The 20,309-nt window shown below is 31.6% G+C and overlaps 3 protein-coding genes and 1 long non-coding RNA gene across 6 annotated transcripts in view; 3 read left to right on the top strand and 1 right to left on the bottom strand.

Moving 5' to 3' along the window:
* LOC127720525 (tRNA pseudouridine synthase-like 1) overlaps positions 1-20,309 on the bottom strand; it is a 206,835-nt gene that overhangs the window by 110,490 nt on the left and 76,036 nt on the right. The window lies entirely within an intron of this gene.
* LOC127720529 (PDZ and LIM domain protein 4-like) overlaps positions 1-20,309 on the top strand; it is a 197,662-nt gene that overhangs the window by 127,869 nt on the left and 49,484 nt on the right. The window lies entirely within an intron of this gene.
* Positions 1-20,309, top strand: part of LOC127720532 (uncharacterized) — a 362,531-nt gene that overhangs the window by 320,776 nt on the left and 21,446 nt on the right. The window lies entirely within an intron of this gene.
* LOC127720523 (toll-like receptor 4) lies at positions 466-18,411 on the top strand. Its single transcript, XM_052227114.1, has 6 exons — positions 466-534; positions 1,457-6,328; positions 12,875-12,929; positions 14,857-14,952; positions 16,540-16,804; positions 17,453-18,411. The coding sequence occupies exon 2, from the start codon at positions 1,501-1,503 to the stop codon at positions 3,988-3,990; it is 2,490 nt and encodes an 829-aa protein (XP_052083074.1). The 5' UTR covers positions 466-534; positions 1,457-1,500; the 3' UTR covers positions 3,991-6,328; positions 12,875-12,929; positions 14,857-14,952; positions 16,540-16,804; positions 17,453-18,411.

Here is a 20,309-nt window from a genome sequence, read left to right as displayed (position 1 = left end):
ATCACCGAATGAGATCTTATCTCCGAGTTTGGTACTTGCGATAAGCAACGCCGCTGATGCTTCAAGTTAGGCAGGATCTGCTAACACATCCGGAGCACTTGAGATCATCATCGATGTATTGGTGGAGTTTTGTATGCTAGATTTTACCTGGAAAATATCAATTAAAAGTGAACGCCATTGCCGGTTTAAAATTTAGTGATTTAAAATAGTTATTCATTTTGATAACACATGTGAAGTCTTATGAGATTTACCAAAAATAACGTATTAACCACCAAAATTCTAGTACCTGGTGAATATAAATGAACAAACATAGAATAACATGAACGAATATCATATGATTGTTATTTGGAAAATATCACTTCATCACTTCATTTTGTAAATACTTGATCGCATATGAATTTTGTGTTTGATATACATTTAATGTACCATGATGCAATGCAAACCCCAAGTATGTTATATATATATAAATGACACATTTTAACAGGAAGTAACTACATTGTATACAGTATTAGGCCAGGAAAGAATTATGTAAAGGTAAATGACACCATTTTAATATACGCATAAATGGAATTGCTTCTTTTTAAGAACTCCTCTTTTCTGTATTAATAAAATGTAACTGCTACTTTTCTTATTATATCCAGTTTCTGTCGTCCAGTGTGATAGTTACCAATACCTGGAATTTATCATCAAAACATCATGTATAGACTTAGATTATTTTGATCGTGTTGATGTTTATGTATTAGGCTCTTCTATATTTATGTAAGACACACTTGTGACCTTTCAACACAAATAGATACATAACTGCCTCCGGTATTTCTATTCTTATGCATAACAAAACATAATAATGCATTGAAAATGCTTGATAAATGAATAAAATCAAAATAAAATGAAATCCTCGAAATTTCATGGCGCATTAATGTCATCGCAAAACATGACGTCATACTGATGAAAACTCTCGAATATCTCGTTACTTGTACGCTTAAATTTGGATAATATTTCATTAAAATGAAGTTTTTTTAAGTGGGTGTTATTCTATCTTAGATTTTATTGCATTTTTCGAACATTTTGGATTTCAGAAAGTCAATATGGCGGCTTACTCCTGAGTTACGAAATGTCAATGCATTTGATGGTAAATAGTAGGAATGAACAAACACATGTTAATAAAACATTGCTTATGTTTCGGTAAAGAATTATCAGGATTAAACACATTTTTAGAGATTATTGATGTGTAAACTGGATAGCAGACTCGCAAACTTTACATAAAAGTCCGAATCCTTCGGACTTTTATTCTGTTTGTGGGTTTATCGCCCCAGTTCACACATCAATAACCTCTAGTTTACACATCAATAACCTCTAGTTTACACATCAATAACCTCTAGAAAAAATGTATGACTGGTTATATTTGTAATGTTTAAATAACACTTTAAATATTTGAAAAACATTATTATTTTTATAGTCTAACAGTGATATTCAGCATTTTTCATCAAAGTTTTTTGCGCAATGATGTTCTGTCAATTTGTGTTGTTTATCTGCATTAGTTGTGTCAGTTCGTATGTGTTACCGAAACATTGTAATATTACATTAACAAAAAAGTTAGTAAGATGCAACTGCAGCTCAAGGAATTTAACATTTATACCAACAGATTGTCCACCAAACACAACAGATTTATATTTGTCTAATAATAACCTGAACATTATAGCTAGGAAAACTTTTACTAAATATACACAGCTTAGATATTTGGATATAAGTGATTGTAATGTGACCTCAATCGACAAATCAGCTTTTGATAATTTGCCACATTTAAAAGAACTGAGTTTAGTCGATAACCCAATGAAAAGTTTTCAAAGAAACGTATTTGAAGCACTTGATGAGCTCCAAGTACTACATATATCACATGATTTGCTGTCAACGTATCTAAGAGAGTCGTGGTTAGATTTTCTTAATATCACAAAAGTGTTTTGTTATGGTGGGCCGTCAAATGGATCATTTGCGGAAATATTTTCTGTCATGAAAAATCTGAAGTACTTACATAGTGAGATTCAAATTCATGTTTTACGTAACTGTACGTTTCATGCCTTTGAAAAAACGCCATTAAGATATCTAAAGATAAAAGGCAAATTAATGAGGATAGAAACAGATTCTTTTTTGCCTGTAAGATTTCTATCTAGTCTTGTTATTCCAGATGCACGTTTTCTAAAACTATCGAATACTTTGCCAGCTTTGCACGTGTTTGAAAATCGACAAATGAATGAACTGGATTTGAACAATAATTTTAGAGTGCATGGTGAATTCATTATAACAACTGAATTATTTGCATATATCGGTAATATTTGTGTAAAAAAATTATCTTTGACCTTCAATGGTATAAGAATGATAGATGCAGTTGCTTTTCAGAACATGAAATACAAACATTGTCTTGAAAATGTAAACTTAAGTAACAATGACTTTGATTCTCACCAGCTTTACACAATATGGTATTTTAATTTGTTTACACATCTGAAGAGATTAGACATGTCTAATATCAACAATCAATTTAATAAAAATAAAGTAAAGATAGATGGAACAGGACGTACACTTGATAAGACTGATCTAACTGATAACAAATCCTTATACATTATTCCTTCATCAAGTCCTCAAGATATTGTACTATGGTTTCCTTTGCCATTTGAATTCCTAAACATATCCTGTATCGACGTAATAGGGAATTCAATCAACAGCCTTACATTGAAAGGACTCAAACACCTGCAACTGCTTGATTTAGCATACACATCATTGTATGACTGCAACTACACTATTAACGGATTGCAGTACGTGAAAGTACTAAATATATCACACTTCAAATGCAGCCTTTTAAATCATAAATTGCTCCAATCTGGCGTCAATTTGGAGCAGTTGATAATGCAAAGTTCTTCACTAAGTATTGGCCTCAAAGGTGATCATCAAAGTATGTTCCTCCATGGACTCAAACGTTTGAAGCATATCGACTTTGCAAGAAATGCATTTAAAGATCGATTCAGAATATCAACATTTAAAAATCAATTAGACATTTTGCAATCTTTGATACTTGAAGGAAATTTATTCACGAGTATTCCATTACGTGTAGACGACTTTAACCGACTAAGTGTCCTTAACGTCAGAAACAACAAGATAGCCTATTTGACAACCAAGGAAATTGACGCCATTGAAGTGCTCTTTGAAAAATCAAATAGAACAATGACAGTCTTATTAGAGGGAAACCCTCTTGTCTGTAGTTGCATCTCGTTAGATTTTGTAGAATGGTTATTTACTACTAAAGTGAAACTTGACAGCAATGGTAGTTATTCGTGTGTCAAAAAAGATGGATATATTACAACAACAAATGCTGTTTACAATCACTTGCGAATTATACGAATAAGTTGTATCACAACATCATGGGTTATTTTTTCCGTCACATTATTTGCTGTGCTTCTTTTCTTCATTCTAGTTGGATATCGTTACAAGTTACACCTACAATATTTTTGTTTATTTATCGGAATGGCCAATCCACTTTTCCGTAAGTCAAAAGAAGAAGCACTTGAATATGATGCATATGTAGCGTATTGTGATAGTGATTACAAATGGGTATATGGACCTTTGCGCTTATTTCTTGAAGAGAGACGAAATTATAAACTTCTTTTGTCTGATAGAGGCGATGGAGATGTACATCCTGGCCAAAATAGACTTGCCATAAGCAATTCAATTTCAAAATGCAAAAAGATAATCTTAGTGATTTCAAATGAGTTTGTTAACAATGAATGGGCAAACTATGAAGCTAATGTTGGAATTGAACATTTCCTTGGATTACAAGCAAGAATAATTGTTATAAACTTAGAAAGTGTAACCAAAACAGAAATACCGCATTGTGTACTGCATATGATGTCATTGGATGCCAATGACCACATTCGCAAAACAGACACATTAAATGAAAATAACATTTTCTGGAAATGTCTGGATAAAGCAATGAAACGTTGAAAGGAAATTATGCCATTTATGAATAATAATAATGATAACTTTTACATTGAATATGTCTGGATATCCCAATAACTTGGGAATGTAATGAGACAAAAAAGACAAAATCATCAATATGATACATTTATTACCTTTTTGTTTCATTCGGAACACTAACACCTCAGAAAAATAACTGCTAAGGCAATTTTAAAACATTTCTTAAATCATGGCGAGTATAAATATCATAGTGATTTGGAAGTTGTTATTTATTAATGACAAAACATAGAAAGGATACTAGGAAGTTCACAAAATATTGGACAACAGATAAAAATAACCGTCAACAACCAAATCGTTCTGGAAAAAAATACGAATAACAAACATCAACAACAGAATATTATAATTGGTTTCTTTTTGTGTGCTTTTTCTTCTTCGAATTTGGAATTGTTTGCCCTTCCGTGTTGCTTTGTATAAGGTTTTCTTTGTTGGGTTTTGTAGATTGTTGTTTGTCTTTTAGTCATTTGTTTTGACATGTCATTGTCATTTCGTTTTGGACTTGTGTGTTTGACAATCACATCTTGGGCAGGATCTGCTAACATATCCGAAGCATCTGAGATCATCATCCATGTATTGCTGGAGTTTGGTATACTGAGTATTTAGTTTTTAGCTAAAATATTTCAATTCAATATTTACGCCATATAGTTGGTTTAATATTAAGTGATTTGATATGGTTATTCATTTTAAAATACATTTGAAGTTTAATGGGATTTACAAAAAAAACATATTAACCACCAACATCCCAGTGCCCGGCGAATATAAATGAACAAACATAGAAAGAATTAAAAACCAATTGTTCAGAGAACAATTGAAGGTCTTTCCACCCGAAACGATATATTTTGATGTGAAAAATATTAAAACTCGGTTAGAAATGTAATTTTTAGCGCCAAATGAGAGCTTATTATACGCTGAATTTAAAAATATATGGTTTCTATACATTTTTGTGTGAAATAAGGGAGATAATTTGTTACTTCCGGTTTGAAAAAGGCACTTCCGGTATCATTTGATAGTTTACTTGACAACGATTCCAAAAATATATGGTTCTATGTACTTTAACATTAAATATGGACAAGAAATAGCTACTTCCGGTTTACAAAAGGTCATTTGCGGTTAATTTTTTAAAGGTGATATGGCTTGCAACTTAATGCACAAAGAACCATAGCTTTATCAGGCATACATTAAAAGTTCAAGCAAAGGTCAAAATCTAGAACGTCAAATCAAACTTTGACCTTGACCCCAATTTTAAGGTCATGAAACAAGGGCCTCAAATCAAAACACTCTAGGTCTCTACTATATATTGTTAATGAGTTATATTACCATACAGCTAATATTAGATATAAAAGGGGCGAAACTCCCATTAAATGTCTACGTACCCTTTCAACTAAAATTTACGTGTTACGACATGTCGCAACTAACAATTCCGTAAAAATATTTTGTCGATATCTTATACAATCTCTGAAAAAAAGTGATAACAAGCCAAAATCAAAATTTAGAATATGACCTTGACCTTTGACCTTGACCTTATTTTCTTTTTTTTGTGGACCGAGGACCTCAAATAAAAAGACCTCAGGTCTCTATAAGTTATGGTTTTTCAGTAACAAATGCACATCACTTATATCAAATGCATAAGGGGAAATAACTCTCATATGGAGTCTCCGGATAGCTTCGGTCAAAATTTATCAAATCATCCTGAGGATTTAACGAGCATTTTGGTAAAATAAATTAGTCAGTTTCCTTTGCGGTTGGGACGTATAAGTAATAACAAGAAAAACAGTGTTTGGGGAGGTAACTCTTACATGGAAAAGTTTTTGGTTACGCGGTGTCAGTTTCAAAAGCGTATTAACTGTTCGATATCATATACCATTTGTCTAAGCGGCATCTTGCGAAACAAAAAAACAGCGAAGGAAAAAAATTAGGCGGAAGAAAAAAAATAATAATAATAATCAGAAGAAAACCAATAGGTCTTTCCACGGAAAAGTGGAAAGACCTAATTACATGATTGTTATTTGGAAAATATCACTTTCTATTGTGAATGCTTGATGGCATGTGAATTTTGTGTTTGGTATAAATTTATTGTACCATAATGCAATGCAAACAATATGCATTTTTTTGTGTCTATAAATGGCCAAGTTTAACAGGAAGTAACTACATTGCTGCATACAATATAAGGTCAGCGAAGTATTATGTGAAGTTAAAAACGTTCTTTGTTGTTTTTTTGTTTTAAATTCCACTTCCTTAAATCCATATCTAACTCGTTATAATTACCTTATTTATCAAGTAAAAAAGACACCAACAGGTCGAAATAGAGGTAAGATTGATTGACACAATTTTAATCCGCTACTATGGAATTCTTCTATGTTAAGAGCTCCTATATTGTATTAATAAAATATGACCGCATAATCCTCTTATTTCATCTTATTTTCTTTCTGCCCATTGTGATACACTACAAACCATTGAAAGTCTGAAATGGCCTATATTTGTACTCGACTGTACTGATTTTTACTCGACCAGTCTGAATTGGCCTGAAATTTACTTGATTATACTCGACTGTAGTCTGAACCATACTTAACAGTCTGAACTTGTACTCGACCACACTCGACCAGTACTTAACCATTTTATTTGCGTCTGAGCCATGCTCGACCTAGTCTGAACAATGCTCGACCTAGTCTGAACAATTCTCGACCTAGTCTGAACCATACTCGACCTAGTCTGAACCATACTTGACCAAGTCTTAACCAACCTAGACATATTTTTGTATCTATCTATTGTATTTCATCAATTTAGGAACTGTTTTTAACAACAATTTCCCCTAGCTAGAAATTTGAACAACAATTTGAAATTTAAAATGTATTCAATATGGCATTGAAACCAAAATTTTACAATAAACATAATATAAATTCAACACCATATTCATCAACACTTACATATATATCACCTTTAAAATAAAAATAAAACAAGATGATCCAATAATCTCAAAACTGAATTGTGACTTATATTTACAATGTTATTCAAAATTTTTTGAATGTTTCAGATATATTTTATGGTAACTGGACAATTTTCACCATTTACTTAAGCCTTGTATAGATTTATGGTGTCAGTTGAGTTTAGTTAATAATGCAGTGAACATTTTTTTTATTAAAATATATTTAGAATAGTATATGAAGCAACTTAATAAATTTAAAAGATCACACCTTTGTTTTGTAAAACCAAGAATTTAATATAATCATGATAATAGAACTTCCATAACAATCCTTTATAACCATTTAAAAAAGGAAATGTGTTCCAAAGTTGCAGAAAAAAATTATTTCAATTATATTTAAATAACTTTTGTCAAAATTAAAGACATGGCATACAAGAAGAACTTTAATGAGGTTTAATTACCTCAGTACATGTGTGTTTTACAGGTAAAAAGAAAGCCCTATTTTTCTTAAACTCGTGTATTACTTATCTAGTGAATTCAAAAGGCCTTGCGATTTAAGTTTTACAGGATGTTGCCATTTTTTACTGAATGTTAATTAGAAATTAATTCTCTCTGACCAGGTGTGATCTTTTTAATGAGTTTGCCCCAAGCAGGAGGTATTACTTTATACTTTATCACTATTCAGAATTTTTTTTTTATTCATTTCCTTACCTTTTTTATCCCTTTTTGATATATATTATATATATCCCAAATTATAATAAGAATAGATATATTTATAATATAAGTTTAAAGAATTTCAGTGATTTTTTGGCTGTTGTTAACTCATTAAAAAGATAGTTATATAACTATTGTATGTAACTATAAAACCTTTGTAGTTTTTCTTTAGGAATTTAGGAAAATTAAGTTTAAAAAAAAAAAAAACACATGCCAACCAAGAAACACCTTAATAAGGTTTAATTACCAACAGTAAAGGTGTGGTTTTTAGGTAAAAGAATTTTTTGTTTAACAAAACTCTAAAACTTAAAATTAATATAACTAAATTATTATATAAGATAATTTGATTTAACTACTGTATTTGATAAATCTGAGAATAATGTAAGGATAATATATGTTTTTATATATATCTTTATTTTACTGTGGCTGTTATCATTTCAGAAAAAAAGAAATTAATTTTAACAGCTAAAATTAAAAAAAAAGTAGAGGTTATTTGGTCAAGTATGGTTCAGACAGGTCGATTATTGTTCAGACCTTTGGTCGAGTATGGTTTAGACTGATAAAATAGGTCGAGCACAGGTCGAGAATGGGTTAAGACTGTTTCAGACTGGTCGAGTAATAGTTCAGACTATTTTCAATGACAAAGATAAGGGTCAAGTACAAATCAGTACGGTCGAGTATGGTTAAGACTGGGGTCGAGTAATGTCGAGTAAAATTCAGACCAATTCAGACTGGTCGAGTAAAAATCAGTACAGTCGTGTACAGATATAGGCCATTTCAGACTTTTACTGGTTTGTAGTGATAGTTACCAATACCTCGAATTTTTCACCAAAAACATCATTTGTAGTTTTAAATGATTATGAACGTGTAGCTGTTTATGTATTATGCATTTTAATATAAATGTAAGAAATACTTGTGACTTTTCTGGTCCGACAAACAATGGAAGAAACGACTTAAATAAAGGCAACAGTAGTATTCCGCTGTTCAATAGTTATAATTCGATTAAGCAAAAACTAATCTGATTAACAAACAAAAACCGAGAGAAACACATCAACTATACGAGGAAAACAACGGAACAACAGAAACACTGAACTACAACAAAAGGAAACGCCAACATACATAGAAACGTACTGTAGATAACAACTGCCGTATTCCTGACTTGGTACAGGACATTTTAAGAAAAAAAGGTGGGTTGAACCTGATAGTTTCTATGTCTGTCCCGCGTGGTGAAAAAAGATAATCGAACTTTCTAACTTACCTAGATACTGCAGTTTTGTATTTATAGTCTCATATAATATATAAGCCAAACTATTATAGAACTGGTAAACAGATATTACTGAAACTTTATACTGAGTAGACCACTACCTGCAAATGTGGATAACACAACATAATTCCTGTTCTTAATGAAAGTGAATCATGTCTCCTAGATGACTGTCAAACTATTTTCCTTCGTTTCCATTTTTGAAAGTTTTTATAGACATTCATTAATATTTGAAATATGCAAATAGTATTGATAAGCTTGTATTGTAATTACGACTCAATTGATAATTACGTCATGGAAAAGGGGCAAAAACAAATACATTAAAAATGCAAATTTTATTTTTCTAATATACAAAAAGTTTAGATAAACCCATCCTAGATACCAATATGGCCAATGAGATAACTATCCACCAAAGTTTAAATGAATTGCATGTAAGTTTGTCCAATGAATAATGTTACGGTCAAAGTTCACAGTTTGATGAATAGGATTGTGTTTATTCTACTGGTGATGATATTGTCCAGCATCTTAGTAGTTATGTCCAATGACGAATACACCTAATCGTCAATGTTAAGCACGAAAGTACTGTTTATCTATTGTACTGGAATTAGTTAAGTTATATGAGTTTCTATACAAATTTACTGATTAAAACAAAACGTTCTTGTTTTCCAATTCAATATAGTTTTAAATGGTATGATATGATGCAAAAAAAAAAAAATACTGCTAGAAACGTATTCGCTTTAATCTTTGTCAGTGGATGAATCAAACAAGATATGTCATAAAATTTTGAAATGGTTTTCGTAAAAAAAATCCCTGATATTCCTCCGAAATGTTGTAAGGTCATAATAACAGTTTAGGAAGTTCTTAAAAAATAATACTGCATCCACTTCTTATAACTCTTGAAATGTAATTGCTCGTCTCAATGTCTCTTCGTTTTGTGATAACATCCAAGTCTCCCTTTGCTTTCAGCCTGGAGTTGTTGCTGTTGAGGGTAGTCCAATCAGTCACAAATTATTTTATAATGTCGAAAGTTTCTTCCTAGCCTTCATTCTGATAGGAAACGTCCTCAAAACGTAACAAATCTGTTGACAATCAAGAAATCAAGCATTTTGCAATGTCAGTTTCAGAGAATTTTATTTGAATCGGAGTGATTTTTTACAAAGTACTATTTATCTCTCCCAAAGACAAGCTAGTTGTATCTAGATTGACCATTGTTTTGTATGAAATAAAACAGAATCAATTCTTTCAATTTTTATTTTAGTTTGGAATGGGGAATACTTGTGTAAAAGGGTAGAAAAGTCAAATATGTTAATACTATTGCACAAGGAAAGAGACTTCGATTGTATGTATTATAACAGATCTTGGTTTTTTTTTTGTAGTATGCGCATCTGATTGACGCCGCCCTTATAGTAGGTATTATCACAATAACTCTGAAGGTCGGCTCTGTTTGTTGATAAAATTGATTTTGATAATTTAGAAAGAGGTTTCATAGAACACTTAGAAGACCCAGCAATATAATTTGTATTAGGACAGTTATGCCCAACTGGTTTTCACAATTTGTTATTATGTTACACTTTATCACGTTTGAGCGATCAAAAAGATCTTTACCCCGACATATGCTAAGTGCACCCGCCCCAAGTCATGAGCCGTCATTCAGTTATTTTGTTGGTTGACGTCGCTCATTTTGAATTGTTCAAGGTTTAATCATAAATCAGGCCATTGTTTTATTCCATTGTTTCAGTATAATGTACAGTATGTCATGTATTTATGAACCAAGGCTAAAAATGCCGGAAAATTAAGAAATAATTCATGGCATCGGTAGATTTGTTTTCCTTTACCCATGGTTTGGGAATCTATGTTTTACTATTTTATGCCGAGCGATAGCGAGGGGTAAAACACGAATATAAATGCCCAACCCATGGTTAAATGAACACTTATCTACAGCTGCCATGAATTATTTCGATTCTTATAGGACAAATACGGTAATTGTGTCAACCGTGAAAGCCCTATTCAAACGATGCTGTTTTGACTGTTCCGTTTTAACACCCATATTTATAAACAGAAAGTTCATTATTTTGTGCCTGAATATTGTAAAAAGTAGTGTTGTCAAATTGGACATATTGAACTAACCGGTTACTCGGATAAAAGAGGGACGAAAGATACCAGAGGGACAGTCAAACTCATAGATCGAAAACAAACTGACAACGCCATGGCCAAAAATAAAAAGACAAACAGACAAATAATAGTACAGATGACATAACATAGAAAACTAAAGACTAAGCAACACGAACCGCACCAAAAACTAGGGGTGATCTCAGGTGCTCCGGAAGGGTAAGCAGATCCTGCTCCACATGTGGCACCCGTCGTGTTGCTTATGTTGCTACAAATCCGGTAAATAGTCTAATTCGGTAAGTCACATTCGTGAAAAAGGAAGGGTATTGTAGTTACGACATAAGGAACATATCCGATATCATCTGTGAAACGGTTATTCCATAACGGTCAACCAACTCGTGATGGCGTCCGTAAAATTTACGAAGGGATGATTTCAACTTCACCATTTGGAACTCTTGGTTTAATAGCTTCCTTGTGAGCAGCAATCCTCTATCAAGGAAATCATGATAGGAAATACAAGCCCGGGAATATTGTATCAATTGGGAGATATATACTCCGTATGCAGCCGCTGCTGGAATGTTGCTACATAGAAATGAAAAGTTCACAATTGGGAAGCTAGCTGAAATCATCTCTTTTGTCGTAAAGTTTTGTTTTCAACCGACCCTCATTGTCAATTTCAAGATGTAAGTCAAGATATGAGACAGAGTTAACTGTATCTGTAGTATCCTTTATCTCTAGTTCGATGGGATAGATTCGTTTAACATAGTCACCAAATTTTGTATTATTTAGTGAGAGAACATCATCTTTATAGCGGAACGTAAAGTTAAAGGATATTGCTAAATTCTTATCTTTCTTCTTAAGAAGTTCCTGTATGAAGTCAGCCTCATAATAATAAAGAAACAAGTCGGCAAGAAGAGGGGCACAATTGGTTCCCATTAGAATTCCGACAGTCTGTTGAAAAACACGTCCTCCAAACGTAACAAATATGTTGTCAATCAAGAAATCAAGCATCTTGATAATGTCAGTTTCAGAGATTTTTTTGTTTGAATCAGAGTGATTCTTTACAAAGTAGGATTTATCCCTCCCCAAGACAAGATACTTGTATCTACGTTCGCCATTATTTTTAATGAAACAAAGTAATACCAACTCTTTCAATTTGTCTTTTAGTTTGGAATGGGGAATACTTGTGTAAAGTGTAGAAAAGTCAAATGTTTTAATACTATTGCAAGATGAGAGAGTCTTAGATAGTATGTACTCTGAAAGATCTTTTTAGAAATTTTTAGTATCCACATCTGATTCACGCCACCTCTAGAATAGGCAGTTTCACAATAACTTTGGAGCCCGGCTTTGATTGCTGATAAGTAGATGTTAATATTTTAGAAAGAGGTTTCGTGGAACACTTGGAAGACCCAGCAATATACCGTTGTTTGTAAGTACACTTATGTAGTTAAGGTATCCAATCTATCGAACGATTAATCGGTTAACCGGTAAGAAAACTAATGTTTAAAGAAAATGTAACAGACGGGTGCCTGGGGAAACAAAATGTGGTCACTTTTTTCTTCTTCCAACCTGCTGTAAAACACTTGCAAACGTGTGGCGTGCTTTTGGCTGTCTGGGATGTACGAATTGTCCTGTCCAAGATTTTTAAGACAATATAACGGAAATATCCCGTTTCAGACCCAACCCTATAACAGACTAAGAGGATGGCAGGTAAACAATTTAACTTTAATTGATATAGAAAATCGTAAATAAAATGTGATAAATTAAAATTCATCCATCTTTTAGTTATATTCGAGAACAATCAATTGGGATATCACCAAATGAGACTTATCTTCGAACTTTTGTTACAGGTGGAGCAAGTTCATCTTACCCCTCCAGAGCACATGAGATCAACCCCGGTTTTTGGTGAGGTTTTGTTTTGCTCAGTCTTTAGTTTACTTTGTAGTGTTTTGTAGACTGTTTGTCTTTTGTCGATTTTACCATGAAGTTATTAGCGGAATGTCTCTTTTATGTGATGTGATTGATACAAATAGAAATGTCGATTTTTTTTTGTCAGTCAGAAGTGTAGTTATTAATGGTATTTGATCAGATTCAATCTAAGCGATGTCAGGCTCACCCATGTTGGGATGTAGGTAACTAACATCATGGACATCCGCTCTCAATTGCTCAACTTTACAGCGGAACGTGAGGTTAAAGGGTTGATACTTGCTACTTTTCATTTTTCTTAAGAAAGCTTCTTTATGAATACAGCCTCAGATGAATAAATGAACCAACTGGTGAGAAGAGGACACAGTTTATTCTCACGAGAATATCGATTGTCTGTTGAGAAACACGTCCCCCAAACGTAACAAATATGTTGTCAATCAAGACATCAAGCATCTTGATAAAGTCAGTTTCAGAGCATTTTGTTTGAATCAGAGTGATTTTTAACAAAGTACGATTTATTTCTCCCAAAGACAAGCTAGTTGTACCTATATTGACCACTTTTTGTATGAAGACCAATTTTTTCAATTTGTATTTTAATTGGGAATTAGGAATTCTTGTGTAAAGTGTAGAAAGTCAAATATGTTGATGCTATTGCACAAGGAAAGAGACTTAGATTGTATGTACTAAAACAGATCTTCGGAATTTTAGTATCCACATCTGATTGACGTCGCCCCTAGAATTGGTATTGTCACATAAACTTTGAAGGTCGGCTTTGATTGCTGATAAATTTGATGTTAATAATTTAGAAAAAAAGGTTTCATGAAACAGCCAGCTATATAATAGTGTGTATTAGGACAGTTATGTCCAACTGGCTTTGATCATTTGTTTTTATGTTTCACTGTCTCACGTTTGAGCGCTCAATCATCAAACAGATATTTGCCCCGACAAATGCTGCCCGGCCCAAGTCACGAGTCGTCATTCAGTCATTTTCGTTTGTTGACGTCGCTCATTTTGTTTTCTTTATTGTTTTACCATAAATCAGGCAATTGTTTTTTTTTTTTAATTGTTTCACATTTATCTTTTCTGATCCTTTTATAATACTACATGATATGGGTGTTCCACGATGTTGAAGGCCGTACCTCTTGTCTTAATAATTGTTAGTTCATGTATGTTTCAGTATAATGTATGTCATGTCTTTATGAACCATAGCTAATAGTGCTGGAAAATGTAATATATGTCTACAAAATGTATAGATTTAAGCAAATGACAAAAGTCTTCTTTAAGCATTAAAAGAGAAACAAAAAATAATCACTCCTATTATACGAAATGTAGATTCTCTTTTCGGAAATTAATCTAAATATAGCTTTGTATAGTCAACAACACAGGACCAGAAACAACATGTTTTACAAATCCTTAAGCTTTTGGAATAAGTCGAGCTTTGGAAAATTATTAGGATTTTTTAATTTATCATTCACATTGTTTGTGATAATCTCAAAGGCTTGACAAAAAATTGTACACTTGATCTTCAACATGTTCAAAGTCCCAACATCTTAAGATTTGTTTTACTTCACCTACATCTTTCTTTAAACAATGATTATTTTATTAAGAACTTTGTTATTAGCAAAATAAGGCGAATGTAGATGACCGATGTTACATACCGATTCTATATGTTTTTTATTCAAATTCTTACGTAGTTTTATTCATTTCAATCTTTAGTTAGCTAGTAAATAGTAACTGGTGTAAACAACTGGCCTTGTCAAAGTATTTGTATGATATGAAAGTTTAATATGAAGAACATACCCCAGATCTATTCACAACCTAATTCGTCCAGTTTGAACACGATTATTTTGATTGTATCATAGTTTTAATTATCACCATGATTAATGTACCTGAGTTTTAAATGCAGATAACAAAGTACTGTAAGTTAAACGGAAACGAAAGCCAATATAACGGAAATACACGTTTCAGACTCAAACCCTATAACAGACTAAGAGGATGGAAGGTAACAAATTTTAACGTTAATTCATATGGAAAATCTTACGTAATTTTTGTACATAAGGATGGGTTGTTTTCCATAAAAAAAGGATGAATATAACAGTAAGTTAGTAAAATATTGTTCGTATTGTTTAAGAATGGATATATTTCTTCTTTTAATCAAAATTAAGCACTGTTGTTCGCAATTTGTCATTTTAATAGCCTTTGGATATTTTTTTTTAATGTGAATAATATAAGGATAAAGCTGCTTAAACTTTTGTATTTTTTGTTATATAAAAGTGCAATGATTTCTTTATTTTAATGAAAGCATAAACCTTCATTGGTTTTTAGTACTTTTTGTGAATCTTGGTTTTCATAAGATAGAATAAATATCAGAGAAAAACATACTAAATACTGTTCGCAATGTTCAGAAATACCAATATTTTTTTTTATATAAACAAATGCACTGTTGTTTGCAATTAATGCCTCTGAATAAGGATAACATAACTTAGAGTTTTGTTTATGCTGAATATGAATGCAATTATTTCTTTATTTTAATAGAAATAATGAACTGCCATTAAAGTTTAGTATTTTTGTACATCCGGATTGATTATTTTTTTCAAAAACATATGATGAATCTCAGAGAAAAGATACTTAAAATGTTGTTCGCATTGTTTAAAAATACCAATATTTCTTCTTTTTATCAAATATAATGCACTGTTGACATCAATCAGTTATCTATAATTGCAATTGGATAAGTTACTTTTTATAAAATTTTAATAATATAAGGATAAAGATATTTAAACTCATCCTTGTTTTGAATAAGAGTGCATTTATTTTTTTTCATTTCATTAAAATATAATTGAAACCATAACCATCATTGGATATATTTATTTTTTATTGGGTTGTTCCCAAAAAAAAAATGATGAATTTTAAGGAAAAATATACCTAATATTTTGTTAGCAATTTTTTATATTATTCCACTATATGTAAATATTGATAGCTAAGCGAACATTTAATTGGTTGAGACCGTCCCATGTGATATTTAACAAAACATCATATTCCCCTCTGAAAATCATATTCCATTGTCATATTCCCCTTATTCGAATTTCTCAAGATTATACTAGAGTTATCTTTCTTTGAACAAAAAATAATAAATTGAAAAGTCTAGAGAGCTTCCGAATATTTTTTGTTTGTAAACAAAAATGGCCAAACGATTTCATGTGGCAGACGACGATGAAATTGAAGAATTGTTACAAAACAAAGATTCACTAAACACAAAAAAAAGTACTGCAGTTGCAGTTAAATGTTTCCGACAATTTCTTGAGGAGAGTGGGAGGGAAAACACAAAATTTGAGGAGTATGAACTTTCAGAACTCGACGTTGCTCTGAAGAGTTTTTATGCTGATGCTCGTAAATATGACGGAAGTTTGTTCAAGAAATCGGCTATTCAAAATGTCAAATATGGATTAAAAAGATACCTACATGAAAAAAGAAACATTGACATAAACAAGGACAATGAATTTACCAAGAGCAATTTGATATTCCAAGCAGTTAAGGTTGATTTAAAGAGCAAGGGCTTTGCTAAAGTTGATCATTATCCTGATATTTACAGAAACTTTACAGTGGTGATACCCCTGTTTTTGACGTCAATACTCCTTATGGTCTCCAGTTCAAAGTTTGGTTTGAGTTAATGCTTTTCCTGTGTAGAAGAGGTCAGGAAAATTAACGTACAATGACCAAAGATACATTTCGTGTGAAAAAAGATGCAAGTGGTATGAAGTATGTTTACCAAAACAAGGATGAACTAGACAAAAATCGTAGGGCCAACACTGATACATCTGACTCAGTTACAGAAGAAAGGATGTACGAGAAGAAAGGTAATTTTCCATCTTGCTATTTCTTATTATTTTTGTGCATATATACATGTATTATAAGACATTTGTAAGAAGATGTGGTATATCCAATGAGACAACTCTCCACTCAGCGACCAAACAAAATAGAAGTTTACAACTATAGGTAACTGTTCGACCATCAACAATGTGCAGAACCCATACTGCAGAATAATCCTTGCTTGGTAGATATATTATTTAGTAACAAAATGTATAAATTTATGAATAGAATAAAAAAACAAATATACTTTATATATGGATTGGCATAAAATACATGAAAAATGCATTATTGCTGAAGAAAAATTACCATACGCGCACAAGAATATTAAGATAAAAACATTAGAACAGATCTTTGACTGCGATTTTTCATCACAAAATCTATAAATTCAATTCAATCATGTCAATTATGATATTTCAAAATAAAGAAATTACAGAAAATTTATTCAAATACATGTATAACTGTCAAAAGATAATTAACATACAGAATCAGTAAAATTACATAAATTTTGTCAGATGGACTCTATTGAAATTGCATTCATTGTAGTTTTAATGTCTAATATGCTTTATTAAATTGCTATCAGAGAGAAAGAAAAAACAAACAAAATCTAGTTTAAATATTTTTATTAAATTTTGCAGGTGATTTGAAATGTCCAGTAGCTTCTTTTGAAAATTATATTTCAAAATTGTGTCCAGATATTGAAGCTTTATGGCAAAGACCAAAAGCATCCTTTGATGTGGGTGAATCTCCATGGTATTGCAAATCTCCTCTTGGGAAAAACACTCTGGCTGGTATGATGTCTGAAATATCTCATATTGCTTTATTGTCTATGACATATACCTACCAGCATCACAGTAATGGATGTAGGAGGGGTAACAGGTCGTCACATAATGAAGGTGTCTGGTCACAGAAGTGAAAATTCATTAAAATCCTACTCAAACCGTGTTAGTGATAAAAAAAGAGGGAAATATCTGATATTTTGAGCAAGGCAATCTCTACAAATAAACAGGAGCATTCATCAGAAATTGAAAATGTAGTTGTTGAAAAAACTTCTGAAGTACTGCAGCCTATTCCACCACAGGAACTTTTAGAACTGTTTTCAAATGATATGGAACTGGAAGAAGTTTATGAAAATGTCTTGAGTAATTTGAATCTAATGCGGGGTTTGAAAACAATTAATAAATCATGTGATATGAAAGACAATCGTACACAACCATTGCAAAAAAGATGCATGAATGTCCAAATGAATAAAACCAATCAGGTTGAGTGTTGTGGGTCAAGAGGATTTTTTTTCTTCGTTCCAAAATTTGAAAACTGTTCTGTTAATGTTACAGTGAACAATTATCAAGCCAACTAAGTGAAGCTTATCCATGGAAAATTTCAAAAATTGTTAAAAATTGTTAAAAAAAACAAAAAAACAATACCTTTTGACACTTTATCACTTTTTTCAATTACTCATGAACATACATGCACATGTGGCAAAAACATTTAATACTCCAGTATTCACATACTTTATTACATGACAATCATACACATGTATTTGTTATAACTTTTTATTTTGTTTTGTTGTTATTGTTGAAATAAAAAGTTGCAGTTATCTTTTATTGTTGTACTATTTTCATTGTTTTCATATTCCATTTCAGGAAGACAAATTAAATGTAGATAGTGGAATAAAACATTCATTTCCCTTGCCTTCAGGAAATATGAAGATTTGTTCACCCTCGAAAAGTCATATTTCCCTCGGACGATGCCCTCGGGAAATATGACTTTTCTCGGGTGAACAAATCTTCATATTTCCCTCAATCAAGGGAAATAAATGTATAGTGTCCCACTTGCATACTTCTTTATTTTATTAAAATTATTCTCCGAAATTTGCAATAATTGATCATTTCATTTCATTTTAAGAGCATTTTCAGAATTTAGTATATTTAACAATCGCAATAAACACCGTTTTAGCACTCATCGGGTTAGAAAAAAAAACCTAATTTAAATAAAAATGACAACCACAATTCTTTAATAATATTTAAATGTTAATATTATCTGCATATTCTCTTCTCTTCTAACAAACGCACAATGTTAATTCTTAAAACTTTGATGAATGATTAATAATAAAATGTCAGGGTTCCGTACTTGAACGATTTGTAATATTCCATGGCGCCATTTTTATTAAATGAAACGAAACTATGATTCCATAATTTGTATTAGTTCAACATGTGATGTAGTAGAGTCCAATCCGTCAGAAAGGTCAATCTGTCCGATCAGTCAATCAATTTGAATGAGGGTATTTCTCAGATCTGAAGAACCTGTTTTGGTTCTTCCTAAAATTGGTTACCAGTACGCTCTTCAAGCATAAAAAGACCACAATTTATGACATTTATTTTCTTTGTCTACCAATATATTTCCCTTATATTTAAAGTGTATTTTTTCTTTATTATTTTCTTTCCCTTTCTCATTCATTTCTATGTTTATGGTATGGAAATGAAAGAAAAACATTGAAATAATCCTTCGATGTTTTATTTTAACTGATAAAAATGCTTGATTTGAAGAATTGAGCATAGCAGGCAATGGGGTCAGGAATTAGTATGCTAACGGTGTTCATTCTTAACCGTAGCGAAAAGCGACAACGGCCTATTCTACCCCCATCTAAATGTTCACCTTAGAAAATCCTCTTTTTCAAAACATTTTGTTTTAAAACAGCGATTTCCGAGGTTAAATTTACAATGCAATACTTAGATTTTTGTAACCAGATTTGTCGTGTGCCCAATAGATTTACAGATTATATTCAATTTCAAAACTGAAATGATTTAATGTGTCTAGATTGGCATGTCAGGTGAAACAAGCATTGCCGGATATGATTATCCTGTTAACTTACCTAGTTTGTATGAATTAATGAATTTACCAATGTTGTCTCTTATTGATTTATCTTGACTCATATTCAAATGTTTTGAACTTAACTTAATATTACACATCCTATGTATATTCCAATCTCGTTTGTTTAAAGTTGAATGTATAAAGTATAAAAACTGTGAAGAACATTATTGTCAACAAAATTATTTTTTTTATTCACAGTGCTTATTTCATTTTTGTAATTACATACACTACAACACCAAACATATCACTTGCTCTTTATCGTTATCTATGTCAGAATATAGTAGGAACAGAAGATCATGTTAAAACAATCAGATTAATGAACATGATGAGAGATAATATGTCAAGTAACAAGTTGAGAACAATAATAACAAGTGGAAGCTTTGGGGAAGGACTTGCAATACGAGGCAGTGATTTAGATGTGATGCATGTATGCAAAACGCTCGAGGTATATGAGGATGTAAAACCTAGCTTTAATCAAGGTTTAACATATTTTTCCATGGAACCAGATGATGTAAAACCTGGTTTTACTCTATTAAACTAGAATATAAAAGAAGTCCGTTTGTCTTTCAATACTGTGAAGAAGATAATGGTAAACTTTATTATTCGAGTGCATTAGATAAACAA

Source organism: Mytilus californianus, unplaced genomic scaffold (assembly GCF_021869535.1).
Source record: "Mytilus californianus isolate M0D057914Y unplaced genomic scaffold, xbMytCali1.0.p SCAF_11, whole genome shotgun sequence".
NCBI lineage: Eukaryota > Metazoa > Mollusca > Bivalvia > Mytilida > Mytilidae > Mytilus > Mytilus californianus.
Note: the sequence above shows the minus strand (reverse complement) of the source record. Positions and strands in the feature narration are given on the sequence as shown.